This window comes from Alligator mississippiensis, chromosome 3, assembly GCF_030867095.1.
Source record: "Alligator mississippiensis isolate rAllMis1 chromosome 3, rAllMis1, whole genome shotgun sequence".
Classification (NCBI taxonomy): Eukaryota; Metazoa; Chordata; order Crocodylia; family Alligatoridae; genus Alligator; species Alligator mississippiensis.
The window spans coordinates 166213402-166235192 of NC_081826.1; the positions used below are offsets into that span (position 1 = coordinate 166213402).

Below are 21791 nucleotides of genomic sequence, written 5' to 3' on the forward strand. Positions count from 1 at the left end.
CAAAGGGCGGCCAAAGGAAACAGTACAAAGACACACTCAAGGTTGCCCTCAACCACGGAGGCATAGACACCAATGGCTGGGAGGAGCAAGCTGCTGACTGTTTGGTGTGGTGCCACCTGGTCCACCAAGACATGCACCACTTTGAGGCCCAATGACTCGATACTGAGGTGGAATGGCGGCGGTGGAGGAAGGAGAAGGTGATCAACCTGGGGCTACAAATCCCACTCCCTCACGCAACAACATGCTCCCATTGCCGAAGAATGTGTGTATCCAGAATTGGGCTCCTCAGTCACCTGAGGACCCATCAAGCCTGACGGACATCATCCTCAACTTCGAGGGACTGCTGCTACCACTGACAAAGACAAAGACAACAGTCTTCCAGTAGTCATCAGTGAGCCCATAGATAACTGGGGAAGTATAGCAGGCCCAGCCCTGGGATGGCCAAGTCACTACTTAGCAGTTGCCTGGGTCCTGCTTTTCTTGCCCCTTCTGGTCTCTCAGGGTCCCACCCTGCTGTCCAACCTGCCACACCTTGGTGTTATAATTGGATGGGGAGGCTTCCCTTCGATGGCAGAGGGGGTTTTGCTTCAGGTCTCAGGCCCTTGTCTGGGCTAAGGTTCCCTGGCCTTGACCCACTTTTTACTTGGTTGGGACCCTCAGCCCAAGATCCTGCAAAGTATTCCTAGTCCCAAGCATTTCTTCCACCCCAAGGCTCATCCAACTGCCAAGCTGCTTTAGTCTCTTGGCTTCAACGAGGGCTCCCACACAGAGAGAAAAGAAAGACTCTGTCACCTACTTCATCAACTCACAGCTGGGCTAGACCAGTGCCTTTTATCTCCCCTCTGAACATCTGTTTTTCCAGAGAGTAGTAGTGTAACTAAGGCTGGTGTGACCAGGGCAGTAGTCCTGGGCAGCAACTTGTGTGTGTGTGTGGGGGGGAGGTGTGCAAAAATGTGCTGCTGCAGCTGTGTGATTGCACCAGCAGCACAGCAGAAGCTGGAACCTGCCACTACCCCAGGTGCCTGGGTGCCTTGTTACACCTCTGCTTTATAGCTATAGCAGAGTGGGATCATTTGGTATAGCAGAGTAGGACAGGGTTTGGTTAACCCCCTGCTTGCCAGCAGAGGGGGAGAGGGGGTGGGCTTCATGTCCCATCATACAGACTGATTTGTACATGAGTTCTGAATTCTGAACATTGCAAAAGCTTACTGTGTATAGGATTTAGATAATATCTCTTTAAATAATTTGTCAGCTCTCTGTTAGGCCTCCCTTTCAAGGAGCTACCAAGCACCTTCTAGACTAGCAGGCCAGGGATGTTGTACATAGTTAGTGAACCTAGTTATTGGTGCCCATGCAGTTCCTTCATGTTACAGGTGGGTTAAACCTTATTGAAGCTCATAGTATAACTAAAGAGCATAATCACTATTCTCCAGGTAAAATCCTTGGAATAAGTCACTAATCTCCTGTAAAGAAGCAGGTACCCAAAAGGGATACACTCTGGGATTCACACATGATCTGGCCAGAGGGGCTTTGCTGACTAAGGTTTTGACTTGGGGAACGTGTCACAGAGGCACCTCAGACACAGAAAAGAACCCAGAGTCTGACACAGCCACAGATGCTGATCATGTCAGAGGGAGTTTTCCTGTCCATGTATTTTACACCTCTAGTGTGAAGAGGACCAACATAACTAACATGGTGAAAAATCATGTTTGGAACCATGAACTCTCTTTTGCATGGGAACTTATTAGAGGAAAGGCAAAGTGCATATTATCATGCATTGAGATTTTAGGATACAAAGCCAGACAGTTATTAAAATAAAGGATGTTCATTGAAACAAGGGTCAGATAATTACCCTAGCACACTGGAAGCTTTCCTGTCCTGAGTTTTTGCTTCTCCCTTCACTGATTTTATAGTGCTGGGGATACTCCTATTACATGACCTTGGGATTTACTTGCCAATGAGGCTGCATTTACCTTGCTTCTTCAAAAGGAGCTAAATTCTGCTGACATGCAGAGCTTGCAGAAGGTTCTCCTCACCATTGAGTTCTTGTGTAAATACATAGCAGGCAAAGTGTCTGCCGGCAAAGCTGCCTGTGTATTCCCCTCTGATATGGAAGGGGTCTTTGTGCTAGGCTCTGATGTGCTTGTTCACAAAGTGGTGCCAGATGCACATTGACATCAGTTTCACAGCCCTGGCACAGAGCTGGGTACTGGAAAAGACTTTTACCTGAATCTAAGACAATCTTGAATTTAAGACAACACTCAAATTATTAGATTCTATACATGGAAATTGTATATATTTATTCTAATTTTCCATGTATAGAATCTAATTATCGGAGGATCGTCTTCAATTTGTCCTGTCTCCTACTACAGGTGGAGGGAGGAAAAGAAATGAGGGAAGTATAATGGGGAGGATAATGTGGGGACAGACAGTGGGGGAGGCAAGAAGAGGTCAGGCAGTAGAGGAGCCCTGGAGGACAGGCAGTAGGGGGGCAGGTGATGGGGGGCAGGCAGTGTGGAGGCAGTGGGGGAGGCATGCAATTTGTCCCTTTCCACCTGTCTCCCCCACTTGCCCCCCCTTGTACTTACACCCCACAGCCTCAGACCTCCATCCCCTTTCCCCATCTCCCTTATTTCCTCTCCACGCTGCTTCTGTCCCCTGAAGCCTCAGGCCCCCACCCCCCATTTTCCCCCCTGAAGTCTCTACCCTTCCTGCCTGCTCCTCCCCTCCCCTCCGCTATTGCACCACCAGGCTTCATCCCTGCTGCAGCCTGGGGCACTACGCACAGCTCCAGCCCAGCCCCATAGCAGCAGCATGGAGCCAGCACTGCTGCTACAGGGTGGGCCTTGCTTTATGCTCCAGACTGCAGTGAGGATGGAACCCGCTGGCACTGGAGCAAAGCTAAGGGGGAGACAGACCTGACCTGGGAATGGGGCTGAAGCTGGAGCCGGAGCCACAGCAGCTGCCTGCCCCCAACCACCTCATACTAAGTTCTAAGATGAGGAGCTTCCCTCCTCCCCATGTTAAATGCGGGGAAAACATTATTTTTTAATCAAGCAACTATGGTACATTTGAAAGGGAGTTTTGGTTCTGCTCTCATTTATTATTCTTATTTCTTACCTTAAGTCAAAATCCTTTGTGACATCACAGTTGCAGCACTCATCATTAAAGTGCTGGCATATACCGTGGAGCCACAGCAACATCATTGTAATAATGACTTTGTAACAAAGTCATATTACAGAGGCATGCTACTGATACTACAATATTAATCACAGTACTTTAAAATGGTAATGCCAATATTCTAGTGGCAATGGATGTGATTGCTGTGAAAAAACAGAGGGGCTTGAGGCAAAATCCTAAAGCCAAAAACCTCTGAAAGGCTAGGAAAAGTTCAGAACAGGATGCTCACTTTGCGGGTCAAGCCCTTCTATACTGAGAATGACTGGGATGTCACAAAGGATTATTGCTTTAAATGTGCACCCAAGAAATAAAGATCATAGGCTATGCTCTGCTGTCAGTTACACTTATGCCAGTCCATTGATGTCAGTGGGGTTGCCTGGGGGTAACAGAGCAGGCATTAGTGCCTGTCATTAGGCAAACATCCTTAGCTACAAATACTGCATAGTTATTCCTGTGTTGTGCATGCCTTACTGTCACTAACAGGGCAGAGCCCTAAAGAGAGAGCATAAGGGGCTGTAGTATTTATTGCTCTGTTGCATGCATGTAGGTGAAGTGAGACACCTGCAACCAGTAAGATGCAATTTGGGAATTGCAATAGCTGCATAGGACAGAGCAGCTATATTTTAGATGTGTACCATCTCTTTTTTCACTTCTGTTATACTCCACCTGAAGCCACATACAGAGGAAAACTGGTATTTTTAGGGTATTGTTTAAAATGTAGGGTTTATTTATCTAATATACATACATTGCAACCTCTTTCATCCCCTTTGGTCCCAGAGTAATTAAGTGATATCTCAATTGTTTACACACAGAAAAGTGTTTGTACATTTCTGAATATAGACTAATGGGGAAACTTTCATTAATATCTGTGTTGTGGTAGTATCCTAGGGCACAATCAGAGACTGGAGCCCTGCTGAGTTAGGTCTTGTAAAAACACATTTGGAATTGAAACCCTTGTTATTTATTCATGCACTGCCTAACAGTAGGTCCCTGGTTCTCAACTGACCTCTCCCACAGTACAAATAAATAGCTATATTCATAATAAGAAAAAGGTTAGGAACAACATTTTTAAACACACTGCCTCAAGTTAGACACATGATTCCACACTGAGACACCAAAATTGGTGGCTGGATTTTTCAGAAGTGCTGACAGTGATTAAAGTATGACTCACGGGAGTGCTGGTAAGGGACAACTGAACTTTATTTCCTGGCTCTTATGAGTTGGTATCTGTATTCACTCATCTAATATTACCATCTGGTCAAAGTCAGGGTTACTTTTTTCACCCTCTGTGCTAATGAGACTTTATGTGATCCACCATTCTGGGATATATAGCAATATAATATATTATATATTTAATGCATCCTAGTTCATTAAACACCTCATTATATTCTTTAAGAATATATTTTGCATCAATTGTTCCCAATTCCATGTCATCTATGGAAGCTGTAAGTACTCCACACCTCTGAAAACTAGCTAAACATGGATTTGGGTACCAAACTCTAGGCACCTCAATTCGAGAATTTTGACTTAGGTCACACAAGAAATCTGTGGTGAAACTGCAAATGCACTTCAGATTTTTGGTCTTTAAATATTTCAGACACAAGAACATTCTGAATTACAGTGCCTACCAATTGCAACCCATACTAGAAAGAGACCCTATTCTTAAAGAGATTTTCCCAGAGCCACCCACCCTAACTTTCAAACAAGCACCAAACCTCGCTAACCTCATCACCAGAACCAAACTTCCTCAGACCCAGCACACACGAAATGGACCCAGACCGTGCCATGACAAGAAATGCAAAACCTGCCAACATATCTCTACCACCCCCACAATTGCTACACCCCACAACAGAGCCATCAGCATTCCCGGATCTTATAGATGCACCTCCAGAAATATAATATACCTCATCCAATGCACCAAATGCCCTGATGGAAAATACGTAGGAGAGACCAAACAACAACTGCGCACCAGCATGAACGCACACCGGAAATCTATCAAAGACAGAAATACCTAATTACCGGTGGGGGCACATTTCTCACAGGAGGGCCACTCTCTTTCCAATCTCTCAGTCCTGATCCTCCAAGGAAACTTACAAAACACTTCCCAGAGACAAGCCTATGAACTCCACTTCATCAACCTCCTGGACACTAAAAATCATGGACTAAATATAGACATTGGATTTATGACACACAACCTGCCTGACAGCTGACTTCCCAGGTACTTCTCCACTATTCATCTCCCTTCTCTCCCCCATACCCAGCCTGTCTCTCACCCATTGACTCCTCAATCTACATTTTCACTGACTGCCTGTCTTGTATGCATACCAGCCCAGCCGCTGGCTTCTTTACTTTTCATTCCATCCAGGAAGAGCACACACCAACTGCAGAAACTTCCTTAGTGTGATGAAGGATTTTTGAACCCCAAAGCTTGCTTAAATATTGTTCTCCAACTATTTAGTTTGTCTAATAAAAGATATCAGATTCACCCAAAGAACCTTGTCTGCCTAGTGCCTACCAATGGCATGTGTTTATCTGAGTTTTCAACCTTCATGCTTTTTAAGAAATTGTTTTTTATGGATTAGGAACACAAGTAACAAATTCCGTCTACTTGTCTTAAGGATGTAAAATAGGCTCTACAAGCCTCCTTGAGCCTTTGTTGGGAAAAGTGGTATAGACATTGCATAAATGAATAAATATATAAATAAATAAATAGAGGCCCATGTAATTATATAAAACATGTGTGTGCTATCTGTCAATCCACAAGGAAGTACTCGATTCCCATTATTTTTTTTTACCTAAAGTCAAAGGGACTGGGGATACTGAAATGATTTTTATGCTGGCTCTACTAATGGTTTCTAAATGTGTCCCTGATTTTGTTTCACATATTAGACTGTTGTGCCATGTAACGTATAACAGGTTAAATACATCAATGACTAGAGTGCCCAAGTATCTTACATTCCTTCTATTACATTTAACCTTAAATGGGCTGAAATTAGAGAATGGTGACTACCAAGGGTGTCGGGTCAGGGGGTTGGGAGGGAGTGGGGCCATGGGGTGTCACTCTTGAAAAACCAAGACCAAGACCTATATTACCCATCACTTAGTCCAAAGCACCATGACAACATTGTTATGGCACTGTTGTTGAGGATAACTAGGCTGAATGTTTTTCAGGTTTTTACAGGGCAATGCTAAGCACTGGAGAAGTGGCACTTGGCTGAGAAAAAAGTGAGGTCTTTTAACTGAGGGAGGCCCATGCAAAGTAATGGGTTAATCTATAGTAACCTGTGGAAGGGAGGCAAGGTATGGCTTGCTGTGACAAGTTGTATGTGTGTGCATGTGCGTGCATGCACATGTGTGCACAGGGGGGTAGAAAAGGAAAATATGGAAGAGAGACAAGAGATGGTTCTTTTGAATTATTACTAGGAAGCTGAAAATTAGAGGCCAGGGAGCTCTGTCATGACTAAACTGACTTGATATGATTTTTCTGATAGCGGAACTGTGTTTACCAAGGCTGGGGCTCATTCCATTCATACAATGCCTGAGACCTTAGCACTTGTGTAGAGAATGAGCTGTTGACAGAAGATGTAAGCTGCAAGCTCTCCAGTCCACATGCAAGCCATAAGGCTGGTAGGCTAAAATAACTGCTGCTTTTCTTCTATACCTACAATGGAAGAAAGTGCCTCAGCAACTTAGTCAGTGATCCTGCAGCCCCTCAGCTGGCCATACATAAGACCCTACTCTCAAGCCATCTTGACCTGCTGGGGTGACTTAAGATGTCTCATTTCAAGTCAATTCAACATTGCAATCAGGGGGCCACAGTTCTCTGTGACAGCTGTAGTTTAGGTGATTGATACCTCCTTTCCAGCATATAGACTGGCATCCCTAGTCTGACAACATCTTCTGTCATGTGACTCCACCAGGTACCATATAGCTCTGGGGAGACTGTATTGCATGATGGGAGATAGAATCTGAGATAATTTAGTTTTAAAAGAGAAGACTAACAAGGACTGGTTGCAATTATTTACCATTGTGAATGGTGTAGGGAAAATGAATCAGTCACTTCCCTTCATTCCTTCAGATAATTAAAGAACAAAGGGACACTTGATTGCAGAAAAAAGAACCAAATTAATGGAAATCTTTCTTTACCCTGTATAGAGTCAGACAGCAAAAACCAATGCTGCAGTGGGACATTGAATAATAAATTAATAATGCAAAGGGACAAGCTTTAAAGAAAGGCTGAATAATTTTTGGGTGGTTTAAATTGTTTGGTACTGTTTGAGTTGTGAAGATAAAACTAATAAAATGTCATGCCTTTTGAAGTAAATAGGTTGTCTGCAGCAATCAAGAAAGAATTACCCTTCCCCCAATGCCATAAGTACTCTAGCATCTTAGGCTGCATTACAAGGGATTTTTATCTTTCACTAAAGTGTCAAGTAAGGAACACTGCCAAACATAGGAGATTAGATGAAGTTGGCCATTGGCCTCATCCACTGCAGCAGACCATGTACCTTGGAAAATCCAGGGGAATATGCTGTAAGAAAGTGTTTTGAGAATAATACAGGACTTGGGTTTTTTTGTCTTGTGACATGCAGGGTACTGACAAAGGAGACAATTTTCTAGAAATTTAGTAGAAATTGTAAATAAGTCTTGAAACGCAACATGGACACGAGACATCAATCCAGGCTGCTCAGTTTAGGGGAAAGACAAATGTTTCTAAAGCTTAGAAGTTTACATACCTGGTGTTTTGGTTTGGGCCTACTTTTATTAAAATGCTTTGTATATTTTTCCTGTGTAGACACTTCAAGAAACGTATAAGAACAGAACACAGAACTCTTCCCAGAATCTGAACATGATAAGCTGGATATATCTATTCACAAGGTACATTATTTCCATTAACATTAGGAATGACACCTTGTAAACAATACATTTGTTATGACTTGAGTTACAGTCAATTTAAATTGGCCGATGTAACAATCTTTCATCCAGGATAAATGTTAAGAGTCACGTTCAATGTCTAGATCAGAGGTGGGCAATTATTTTCGCTGGAAGGCTCACAGTTTTGGTGAGCTGTCAAGGGCCACAAGGGTACACCGCTTGTCAAACTGCTAAGCCCTGGCCCTTGACAGGTGCCTCGCTCGGTCACCATCTTGGAACCAGAAATCCCAGCCCTAACCCCTGACCTTTGTCATCGATGTTCCTCCCCTTACCCCAAGAGTACTCCTTTTGGGAGGCAGGGGGTTGACATCTTGAAACCAGAAGACCTGCCCTGTCACATGATCCATGACATAACAAGGCCATCCATCCAAAAACAAACCTTGCCCTGCTCACTGCCAAGTTGGTCTCAGAATCCCCAGCCCCCATCACTGTAGTGCCCGACATCAGAAGGTCCACCCCTTGACTGGGAAACACTGCCCCTACACAGGGCATGCCTTCATGGTGCATGGCCTGCCCCTGGGGCCCCAGAAGTTCTGCCCTTTATGGCATGAGGCACAAGCATCACCTATCAGGTAGTGAGGGGTTGTGATTCCTCTAACAACCTGCCCCATCACCCTCAACAAACTGGTGGGAGTTTTAGGGGCACTGGACCTCCCTGAAAACAGCACCAAACCAATTGAGTTCAGTGCCACACAAAAACATACAGAAGAGATTATTTTAACAAAATATAGTTAAAAACAAATAATACACTAAAAATCAAACATCTACTATATTTTAATTTTATTTCCAAAAAAAATTTGTACCGATGTATTTGTGTTTGAGTAGTTTATATAAAGGCAATTCCATAATATCTCAAAATAAACTCTTAGTCTTGTATATTGTGCATAGCAGAGTAGGGGAGTGTATGTGGGAGGGTGTGGGGGGTGTGTGGGGTGTGGGGTTGTGTGGGGGGTATAAGTATGGATACGGTGGAGTGGGGGGATGCTTGTATGTGTGCATAGGGTGGGGTGGGTGATTGGGGTGTGGGTGTGTATGGGGAGGGTTGGGTGTACATTCTCCTACTGAAACAACCTGTATGTAGGAAACTGATTTGCGCATTTCATTGCCAGAAGAAGGATTGGAAATCAGAAACACATCCAATTCATTCAATCCAATCTTCTTAAACAATGTTTTACTGTACACCACCACATCTACAAAAAAAAACAGGTTTAGCCAAGCATAATAAAGGCTGGAGACCAGCTGCTAATTTACAGCATGAAGGCAGAGTTTTAAGTGAAATACTTGTAAAGACCAAGACCAAGATTGTAAACGGCTCTAAATAATGTTTCTCTTACCTGAAGGCTTTGTAGGCATAATTAAAATGGATAGAGAGGCAGACAGCCTGTCTTTCATAGTATGCAAACATTCAATTATGTCTCCCAACCTTTTCTTACATTTACTAATGATTGGAGATAATTGTTTTAGAGCTCAGTCATGGTCCATTCGCCTTGTGTAATTGGCCCTGCAGTGAAGTTATCTAATAGATTCTCAATTGGCGTCATCAACATAGCTCCAATGGCTGAAGATCAGTCCTGAGGGTCTGGCTATGCTGAATATTGTTGCGTAAACCAAAGATTTACTGACTATTTTATAGGGGTAAAAAAAAGTCCAGGATGGAGGAAAGCCATTTAAACACTAATACCTATACATTCATTAACATATGGCATGCACCTGTTTTCTTCCTGGATTCATGAAAGGAGCATACCTGGGAGCAAGGTAACCAGGGACAGGTAAAATTACAGGTCAGTTAATGTACGACCCAAAGCTGGACAGTACACCATCCTAACAGGACTTGTCGAACCTAAGAAGGGAAAAAAAAAACCCTTACCATGACAAGTGAACTTTGTCTTAGTTGTGGCTTGGAATTAACATCTGTGGCTGGCATAAGGCAGGGTGTAGGGGAGGCAGAGCCCTGAAACAGTAAACCAGATGGGCAGATTGCAGGAGAGAACCAGGGGAGGCAGAACTTAAAAACATCTTCCCGATAGTAAACCTATACCAACAAGACATGGCAGATGAGAACCCCTAAGGACCATCCAAGACATCTGACCAGATGACAAGCTGTCAACCATAAAGAAGATGGTGGCTCCTGAAAAACCAGGAAGAGCAAAACATGCCAGCGAGCGGCACAGGAGGTTACAAGTGTTCCAAAGGGTACACTCTCTCACTTATCTTTATATAACATATAGTTTGCTTTTCTTAATACATAAAATTTTAGGTTAAGCCTTCCTCCTAATGCATATTTATAATTTTGCTTTTGTTTGCCAAATATGGTTACCTTTAACTAGAATTTTCTATTCTGAGGTAATTTTTTCATTCTAGGGGAGCAGGTCCTACTCTGACTGTCCCTCTTTTGCCCAGGCTATTTTTATTCAATTTCATTAGCCAACTTCCCAGTTCATGTTAAGTCAGGGACAGTATTTTTCCATCTGCTGCTTTCACTGAGTGCATGTCTTGACCACAACTCAAACCAAGCACGTAGCTTAAGATAAGCACAAAGGTCAAACCCAGGCCTGAAGGCCAATACGTCCCAACACTACTGCAATCAAAGGTATGTTTTCAGCACCAATAACAGCAAAATGGTAGCAGCATAAGGTTCATTATGGACTGGAGAAGCCCATCAAGGACTCTGAACACTTTGGTTAATCTCTCTTCTTAGGTGGCTAATCTCTTCCAAGGCCTGTCACTGTATCTTGATTGATATTGGTACCTAAGTGAGATAAAGTAAAATTGTTTCAGGTATGTCTATGTGCACTGTATTCACACCTATGTCTGCAGTTTAGACAAGAGTCCATGGCAATAAGTCTGGACTCTATTTGATCACTAGAGGGAGTTTGCTTCACATCTGCATATGTTCCACTGAAAGCACTCTACAGCTCTCAAAAATACAACCAGGGCTGTGATTCCTACCAGGGTGATGCACGCAGCACTCTGGGGTGCCAGGTGATCCTTCTCAGTTGGGTCATGCAATATTAGTACAGTTGGGTGTGCAAACTCCTGCACATGATTGATAAAATAAGCTAAGACATTTCAAATAAGAATCCATAGTATTAACCCTGTTGTAGATCAATGAATTTGACCTCTTATGGTCTTTCTGAGTTCTCCGCAACATAAAAATTGCTGTATTATTTCTCTGGAGTTAAAAAAGGAGTGAAACTGAAAAGCTGGCATTTTCCAAGGAGTGCCGTGAATCTAACACAGTTGAGAACCTTTGCATCTAGGGATGCTCAAGAAAGAACATCTTCATAGTTCTCAGCTGGTGATGCAGAGAGAAAGTGATAATAGACAAAGAATAAAGAATTTATAAAGTCAAGAGTGAAGACATCTACGTTTAAAGATTAAGATTATAAATGTCATGAGTAACACCTACCAGAATAAATGGAGAAAACATCTACTACAATCATCTCAGCTACGACACCACTCCCACCTAGTACTATAATCAAAGTAGATTTATATTTTTTTAAACAGCTATTTAAGATTTTTGAGACTAATTGCACCCCACAAAAAATGGCTATCGAGTATTTAATCATCACAATGACCAGTTCATGAGCAACTCAAAACCTGCAAATTGTTCATCAAAAATGTTCGGTTAGTACCCCCAAATTCTAAATATATTTGTAGCAACAAAGAGCAGTTTGCAAATAACTAATGAGCAGAAAAACAACCATATAGACTAACCCTCCATAACCTCTCTACTCAAAAATGGGTATATAATTATTGCCAACAAATAATTCATCATGTTCCAGTGGTTGTGATATATCTTTTCCAACCCTTTTTCTATGTATTCTATATAGATACCAATGCTGCCAGGACATATAACTGTTTAAACTTTATGCACTGTAAGCAGCCCCACTATTTTTCATGGGACTATTCACAGTGCATAAGGTTAGCCATATTTGTAAGCCCTTGCAGGCACAGGGTTTCAGATTGTAAGCCTTTTCAGGGCAGGGACTGTCCCCTAAGGCAAGGGTCCTCAACCAGGGTGCTGTGATGTCCCCTCAGGGATGCTGCAGCAGTGGCAGCAGCCAGGTAAAACTGCCCTGTGTGCTTTCCCTACATTAGGGCTCCCTAATCAGCCCAAAGCAGATAGTAAAGCTGCTTCATGCTAGGAGTGTCTACATGAGATGCTACGTTACTGTAGCGATGTGTACACGGTCACCTGGCAGCTCATTGCTACTGCACAGTAGGGTCAGAAACAACCTGTGCGCCACTGGGATTGTGCAGTCCTGGCGGGTACTGCGCAGACATTTAGTGCTTGCTGAAGCAAGTACTAAATGGTTGCGCAATACCAACGGTGTAGTGGCGTGCACGTGTAAATGTTCCCACTATGCAGCAATTAGTGGTCTGGCAGGTGGAACCATCCCGTTCTGTTTCTGGGAGGATCGTAGGTGGTGCCTGACTAGGTAGGGTTACACAATATGAGGTGGCCCCTGCCTGCTTTAGGCTGATTGGAGAGCTCTACTGCCAGGGCACCATGTCCACATGATACAGCCCTTCCTGGGCTGGCTGTGCAGTAGGTCTGTGGGGCAATTTCTTTTGGAGGTAGCAGAACCTGGCTGGGAAACACTGAGATAAACTGAATGTGGTGGCACTCCCAGCTGAGAACCACTGTTGGTGCCACCACATTCCAGAGTGCCATGGCCCTGAAAAGGTTGAGAACCACATCCCTAAGGCATGTCTGCCCCACTTCTGTGCAGCCCTGGGAACACTGCTGTAAAGCACACTATGCACACCTATGTACATGCCACATCCTGGAAATAAGGTACTTGGACTGCCCTGGAGTGGCACTAAGCATGTGCCTCAGGTGTACTTTTTGGAATGTGCTCAGAGCTTTTGCAAAGTGACTACATTGCCCATGGGTAGATCTAGGATTTTAAAAAAGTGGGTGCAGATGGTCTGGTACATCATCACATAAAGTAAAACATTTATTGTTCTCCAATTAAAAAGAAACTAGAAGCTTTACGAATATGCTAAGGGGCTTGTTCTATATTCTCCAGTTTAAGGTCAAAGTAAAAGCAAGTGTATCTTTATGGGCTATAAAGCATATGCTATGTCATATATTGTGTGCAAAAAACACAACAAAATAGGCAAAAGTAATTAAAATATGTTGTGTCATTACTCTTGTAGTCATTAGAATGAAATATACAGGGTCTTCATAAAATCATTGTGCACTTTTAAACTTTAATAACTTAGGTTGTAGGTATGATAGAAACAATCTGTAAATGGCATTTAAAATCAAATTTATTAAAGTTTTAGGACAACTAGAGTACACAATACTAGACTTCAACATAACCACCACTTTCTTTTCACAGCTGATATGGAATTCAATTCTGCTAGCCATAGGACACAGTTTACCTTCTCGTCTACAGTAGCCATTTTTCATTTGTCAAAGGATCTGAAATAAGAATAAATTCATTATTACTTATGAAGTCTAGCATTGTGTACTCCAGTTGTCCTAAAACTATAATACATTTGCTTTTAAATGCTGTTTACAGAGTGTTTCTATCATACCTACAACCTAAGATATTAAAGTTTAAAAGTGCACAAGGACTTTATGAAGACCCTGTACATCTCTTTTCAGCTTTATAGAACAAAACCTAGGCTTCTTGAGCATCTTGCCAGTGCATCCAATACTTAACTGAAGGTTATTTCCACACCTGAGTTAATGCTCACCTGAGTTAACATTTCCACACCTGAGTTAATGTTTTTAGCTAAAGTTTAAAACAGTCTGCAGGAGGTATATTACCAGGAACAGCTACCAATTAGCAGAACTGCAGAAGAAAGAATAGCTTGATAAGTGGAACATCAAGGGCACTGAAAAGGAGAGAGGGTTGTTAACACCTGTGGAATAAAGAGTTCAGAAGGAAGGAGTGATTATAATGAGCCATGAAGACAAATGATTCCCTAACTGCTGCCTGAATAGGAATGCTGCTGCCAGACAACCAGTTTTAAAATTTGGGAGGCCCAGGAATCAAAGGAGGGGGGTGTGACTTTACCACTGCTTCCCCCCTGGATCTGCCCCTGACATTGCCTCCCATTTGGCACTTGGGCAAATTTGGAGCAGAAAAGACTGGGTTACACATAACAAACTTATGGTGGCACTCCCAATTGTAGTATGGAGTTACTGTGCTTTTGTACAGCATTTAGTATGGTACCTTAATCCCAGCTGGTCATCCTTGAGAAGCTACTGTAAATAGCAGTAGAAATTAATAATGAGCAACATTTGACACTTGTATCTAGAGGGAATATGCAAGAGATGCAAAAGCAGTGCTCTGGTTTACATGTGCCCTACTTTCTATTCAGATGTAAGAGGTTCACTCTATTTCCTTTCATTTTAAAATAGCCCAGCTTCTTAAAAACCTTAATTAAAATAAAAAAGGTGAGATTAGAGACTAGCAGTAGTGCACATACTCTAAAAATGCACAGGTTTAGGCAAATAACAGATGTCTGAAGCTTGTGGCTTTGGCCTTCTTTGAGGCTTTCAGGAAAACAATCTTAATAAGCAGGTACTAAGGTTGGAATTCACTCCTAGGCTAGTACAAGATCTATCCACCAATGGAATTAAATGAAATTTAATTATGGCCACAAGCTAGCAGACAGCAGATTTAGACTGGACATTAGGAAGATCTTCTTCACAGTTCGAGTGGCCAAGGTCTGGAATGGGCTCCCAAGGGAGGTGGTGCTCTCCCCTACCCTGGGGGTCTTCAAGAGGAGGTTAGATGAGTATCTAGCTGGGGTCATCTAGACCCAGCACTCTTTCCTGCTTATGCAGGGGGTCGGACTCGATGATCTATTGAGGTCCCTTCCGACCCTAACATCTATGAATCTATGAAATCCAATGAAATTAAAGCTCCAGGGAGAATTCAGTGATGTGTGGGCTTTGTGCTGGATCTCTGCACATGGCAGATTTCACCTTCCATATATATATATATATATATATATATATATATATATACTGCCTGTGTGCTTCATGCAGGAACTTTGCTACGAAGCACGACCTACTTGTTCACTCTGGATCCCTCCGTGCCAGGGTTGAGGCAACGTAATGGGCTTGGGGTGGGGCTGAAGCCACGGTCTGGGGCACACTGTCCCTGGCATGATGACTGGTGTGTGCTCAGCACTGCTCAAAGATGGCTACATTCCCATCACTTTGGGTAGGTGATGCATATGGAGTGGGAGTGAGTGGGTGCGGCATATTCCGTGGTGATAATCCCAGGCATGACATGGAGGTGATATAGAAATGCCCAGAAGGTGAAATTCAGCCCATGCAGACAGCCAGCATAAATCCTACTTGAGCTTTAGTTTAAGGATTTCATTGGCTTATAGGCCTTGTGCTAGCTAGTCCAGGAGTGAATTTCACCATTAGCCTGCCATAAAAGGACGATGAAGGGGCTAAGGTGGTATCCTAGAGGGGGCAACCAGATTGCCAAAAATGTGTGTTTCTTTTATTCTTTTATGATTCACCTTAATTTGCATTTCTTGGTTGTCCAACGTATTATTATTATTATTAGCATCAGCATCATCATTGTGCTGTTGTTGTTATAATAATCAGTATTATGTAATTTCAGCCTTCTTGTAACATTTTTAACATTAATTTAATTGTCATGTATTCCCTGGCTTACCTCCAATTTAGTAAAGTGATTTATCAGGGGAATTTTACTCATAATTATGATGGCAGTGCCCAGCAAGCACTAATAATATTGTTGTACTGAAACACAGCCCCATGTATCTTTTTCTGTCTCTCTGAAATACAGACATATACTGTGCCCTTCAGAGGACATTCCACTGAGGCCCCTGTCACACGTTAAACTTAAGATGTGATTAACCAGTTAATCATGTCTTAAGTTGTGACCCAACTACACATTCAATTAATTAATGGTGAAATAAAAAGAGGAATAGGCATGTAATAACTGTGTGGCTGGTTCCTATCACACCATTAACCAAACATGTGGCCAAGGTCAGTTAAAATAAAAAAGGTGAGATTAGAGACTACCCTTGTGACTGGGAGCCCCATTAGCTGATGTGGCTCTCAGCTGCAAGGGTGCACTATGTGCCCTCACAGCTGGGAATCTGCAGCTGATCTGGGCTCCCAGCCACAGGAACTCATGATGTGTCCCCGTGGCTGGGAGCTTCATCAGCTGAGGGGGCTCCCAGCTGTGGGCCCTTACTACTTGCTGATGCAGGGGGAGCCCAGGATCATCATGCCCACGATCATGCCCTGGGCACCACATAGGGTAACTAGGAATAATGGCCATAAGTTGATAAAGAGCAGGTCCAGGCTAGACATCAGGACGCATTACTTTATGATTAGGGCAGCTAGGACCTGGAACCAACATCCAAGGGAAGTGGTGCTTGCTCCTACCTTGGGGGTCTTTAAGAGGAGGTTGGATAGACACCTGACTGGGGTCAGATGACCCTAGCATCTGTTTCCACCCAAGGCAGGGGGGCGGACTAGATGATCTGTTTAGGTCCCTTCTGACCCTAGCTACTATGATAATCATGCCTTACATGGGCAATAAGGCATGATGGGAGCAGATGCATGATCCTACAATCAAGCCTCCTGCCATGCATGTGTGACCCACATCTGATCCCATTGCATCTTTACCTGCTTGCCTGGTAGGAGACTAAATTTCATATGTTAATTGAATAAATTACTCTTAATACACAGCTGAAGCTGAAAAATACAGCATGCAATATTTAGGAAATTCCAAAGAGCTCAACAATAAATCAATCTGGACAAAGTATGACATCACCCTGGCTAGCATACCACCTTAGCCCCTTCATTGTCCACTTATGGCAGGTACTAATGGTGAAATTCACTCCTGAGCTGGGACAAGATCTATCTGCCAATAAAATCCTTAAGCTAATGCTCAAGTGGGATTTATCCTCTGCTAGTGCCTGGTGGGAAATACTTTCTAATGTGGTATTACTGCAACTGTGGTACTACTGCAACTGAACTGTTCTGAGCATAATCTTTGGTGACTGAAAGTTCCAGGAGTTATCTTCCAGGGACATCTTTACCTTTCCAGTCTACTTCTTCTGTGTCTTCTTTCTCCTGCTAAGGCCTCTCCTCTCCTTTTCAAGTTCCTAAGCCCCCTGATTATGTCTTTTGTTCCTTCTCAAAGAGAACAATATGAAGAAACTGCAGGTACCCTCAAAAGCCATGCTTATTAATATATGTGTATGTATGCATACACATGCAAACATACATGTGTGTGTATCTATGTGTATGTGAACATATATAGAACACCCTGAAGACCAGCAGGCAGACAAACTATTTACAGTGGCAATAACATATTTGAATACCTTGCAATTGTCAAATGCAACATAGATTTCTCATGGAGAAGAGATCTCTAGAGATCATACATTTTCTCTCTCCCACTATCCATCCCAGACTACCTTCTTCCTCTCTATCTGCATTCTGCCTCCAGTATAAGTGATTGGAAACTGGTTTATACCCATAACAGAAGTCTGGCACACAAAACCAGTCTATACCCATAGCAGAAAAGAAGTTCAGCACACACAGGGTGGTTTAAAAACGGCAGAACCCAATCTAAGATTTGTCCCCTCAATAAAAGAGTGAATATGTGTTCTGTTTGCTATCAATCTAAATGATGCCACTTATAGAAAACCACATAACTTAGATCAATTCCTCATTGGGCTTTTTGAATGCCTGTACCTAAATTTTAAGTCTCACCCCCACTCTGTATCCTTTTCTGTCTACTTTTATGGTAAGGTTCTTATAGAACTAAAGAAAAAATGGTGACTTGTACATAGTGTTTTTTAGCCAAAAAATATATTCCCGCTACAGAAAGGATGAGATCCACCATTGAAATTTATTGTTCTTAGTGTAATCTCTATAGAAACTTAGGTCTCTCTTTTCCTCCTCAGTTTTTCCCATGGTGTATTCTGTTTTTTCCTGCTCACATTTCCCCCACTAACTGTGCTCTGCACTTAATCCTCAGAGATCTTTCCCTTTCTCCCATTCAATGCCCTCCTATATGTAGCCCCTTTAAAATCCTTTAGTTCTCTAAGGTGTTTCAGAGCTAAAGGTGCCACTAGGCTTTATCTCCTTTTTTTGATTAGCCATATAAGTAGTTTCACTACAACTGACCCCTGGTCTACAGCTGGGATGCAAAGCAAGGGAAGGGGGAAGGATTCCGGTTATTTGGCATTTAAAAGTCACATAATTATCTAGGCATCTCAGTGAGAAGTGGCTACCCATCTTGGATGCTTCATTTTTTTCAGGGGTTATCTTGGGATCCCTATAAATTAGTAAATAATGAAAACTGTGGGGAAAAAATGTCTATTCTGGGTTCAAAATTGTGAAGGGGATGTTGCACTTTCCTGAAATAGGAAGGGACTGGACTTGAGCCAGGAGTCTCTTCCAACTAGATGTTCCTCTGAAGCCCCCTTGGCCATGTGCTGCAATGTTATATAGCTCACTTTAAAGAGACTTATCAAAAAATGAGAAGTTCCTGAGATAGCAATGCCCAAATTTAACATAACTATTTCACTGCATGAACATCTCCACTGTTGCCTGAATTTCCTATGCTGTTCCTGAGATAAAAAACAAACCACACTTCGTTCGCCAGAGCACAACTTGAGAAACTCCCCTGTGTGGCAATTGCTCTCGCTTTCCCAGAGCTTGTGTGCGCTCAAGGGTTTATTTCCGGGACATGACTCTTCTTTTTCAGTTTGCTGCAACAAATCTTGAGAACTGACAATCTCCTTGGTAAACAAGACTGGCTGTCAGCTCACTGATACCAACATCTCCTACTCTAGCAAATATATTTGGAAAGAAAAGATAGGCTATCAGCAGGGGAACAGGTGGTATATTCCAGCTAATCACTAAGGTTATAATGAAAGGGGCTGGGGAGAGCAGGGTGGGGAGGAGAGAGAGAGAAAGAGAAAAAAACGGGGAGAAGTACAAACCTGAAAGAAAATCCATAGTGTCAGTGACAGATATTTGTGCTAGGAGTGTATTTACCTTGAGCTGGAGTAAAGCCCTTTCGATCTGAGCTGTTCTGGGTTGGGTTATTGTTTAGGAAAGGCATTCAGTCATTGTGTTTTGTTGCATGCTATTTGCCTAAAAGGAATTCTAAAGGGATTTGCTTTCTCTTGTTTCACGAGCCCCACGTTTTCATACTGACCTAAGTGGATGTACACCAGCTGGTCATGTCCATCACAGTAGCCAAGTCTGAGAATTCCTGATTATACTTAGATCCTATAGAGTCTGCAGCAGGGACGGTCAGTAGCTGAGGAACTTCGTAACAAACCACGGTTTAAAATGAAACAGGCAGGGAACCTGGTGCATTTTGCCTAAAGGAACCGGCATTTTCCTGGATTAACTATGAAAGACTTAATAAACATTCCACTTTTACATATCTTCACCCTGGCGGCCTTCAGCTTAGCCGAAAAACTTCCAAAAGGTTTGTTTAAACAGCCTTCATCTTTTCATTGCTTTTGTCACTTACGGCATTTTTATAAAGGTGCTGAAGTCTTTTAAGTGTTGTATAGGGACTGTTGTTTTATTTCCGGAAACTGTATAAATACGCTGTTTTCATTTTCACCTGTCATAGAATTTCTTTATGTTCTTTAGAGGAGATCAATGAAATAATCCTGCATTTATATCTAATGCTGGCAGTTGTTTTATTCTCACAGAAAACAAAAAAAATACTCAGTGCCACTGTGTGCACATATTAATGCATATATATTTACTAGATGTGCATATATATAATACCTATATAATTAAAATAAATTGACATATACATATATGCATGTTGCATGATAATAAACCTATATACAATATGTGTGTTATTTATATAGTTTATATGAAAGGTACCTTTACCTTTCCATATGGAAGTCACACAAGTTCAAGACAATATGAGGCTGAAGTTATAAAAATCTGTTAAAAAATGCAAGTTTCCTCCAGTGGGAATTAAAGATTTACCACATCAAGCACTTACTGCCTGTTGGGTGAAGGGTTTTATTTCATCTTATTAGGACAGGATGAAAATGTACCGGCAATAGCTTTCAGCGTCTTAGGAAGAACAAGTAACTGATTTTGGCCCATGAAGCTGATCATTATCTACTTTACCAGTAGCTCTGCTCTTGTCTAGCTGATTTTTTGTAACTGGTACCCAGATTGATACAAAGAACTGCAAGTTCCTTACTTCACAAAAATACTGAATTTAGACAAAAGGTGTTTTTGTTCAAGCAGCAACACCAACTCAAATAGTGGAGACTGTCCGCTTGCAAAGCCTGCAAAGCCTGCAAAGCCTTTGGAAGACCAAAATAAGACTTTACAAATGAGAAAACAAATAGGAATAGATATGATATCTCTGATAGCAACATGCAATGAAAAGAAGTATATTTTAATGAAACATTTTCAGTGGATTTTCTTTTTAAGGAAGTGTGATGCTATATGTTCAGGTGAATTGTCATATTAAACTTATGAATACAGCGAAGTATGCTAGAAAGACCACAAGGCAGTAGCTGTTTTAGATTCTGCAGAAAAACTGGACTGTCATTGCCAAGATCAGGCCCCAAGGAAATACCTAACTAGAGAAAGAGTACCATTTGCAAAAAATCAATAACACTGAGGTAAAGCTTTATTTTTCCATTTCACTTCTTCACTTTAAAAAAAGAAAATTTAATAAAAAAATAACAACAATCTTCCACTAGCTGATGGACTGATGTTAGAACAAGACTCATGGTCTTCTCATAGGAAGTAATAAACAGTAGAGTTTTTAGGAGTGGTCTTAGCACCTTTTATGCCTCCTGAATTTACAGTGGACATTCAGGAAAATGGCACCTCGGTGGCCTTAGGGATGGAGAACTAAGTCTTGTGATTATGTATAAAGTCACAGCATTACTTAAAAACGTCATGGATATGTTCCTATGCGGTGTGCCATTACATACAAAAGACCTGGGCTCTTTTTTTAGTCCAGTGTTAATGCACCATGATTTTTTTTCTCAGCCTAATTAGAAATGTGGCATGAGCTGCATTTTGAGGGTTTTTTTCTCTCAATTTTCCTCAATATTTTAGCTTTGAGACATTGGTCATTAAAATAAGCACCGTCACCGCCATTTTTGGGTTCTCTTTCTGAGCAGCAACAAAATGGTGGCTTGCCCCCCATGTGACTCGATCTCACAAGCACATCAATGACTTCCTGGAAAGAGGCCCTTCTCTCCTGTCATCCTAGAAAAATAATACTTTCTTTATCTTCTCTTTTTCTCCAACACTGCATTTTAATAAAGGAAAAGAAAAAAAATGGTAGGACAGTAAGTATGGGATATACCCAGGTATTAATATTATTGTTTTAAAGGTTTAGAAAGGAACAAAGGGCCCTTAAAAATGGTGAGGCTTAGCAAGTTTTCTTTTGCTTTTTACAATTGTATTAGTAATTTGGATGGTACTTCCTATATAACATAGCTTTGATAGGGCTCAATCCTGTTCTCTCCTGGCTGGAATGGAAGCCAGTATGCAAAATGCAGGTCTGTGAAAATGCAAATGTGTAGCAGTGAGGTTCAGAGGCTCTGTGAGACAATAGGTGTGAGACAGGTAGTTGTGGGGGAGAAGGGGGAAAATACTACGCATTTGCATTTTCACAGACCTGCATTTTGCATACTGA

General features: G+C 42.1%; 1 protein-coding gene across 1 annotated transcript in view; it reads left to right on the forward strand.

Annotated features, from left to right (window-relative positions):
• Positions 1-19233: 19233 nt before the first annotated feature.
• MUSK (muscle associated receptor tyrosine kinase) overlaps positions 19234-21791 on the forward strand; it is an 88889-nt gene continuing 86331 nt past the window's right edge. Inside the window, exon 1 of the mRNA XM_006270630.4 lies at positions 19234-19586. Coding sequence (XP_006270692.1) covers positions 19508-19586 — 79 coding nt within the window. The 5' untranslated portion in view covers positions 19234-19507. The remainder of the gene's footprint in view (positions 19587-21791) is intronic.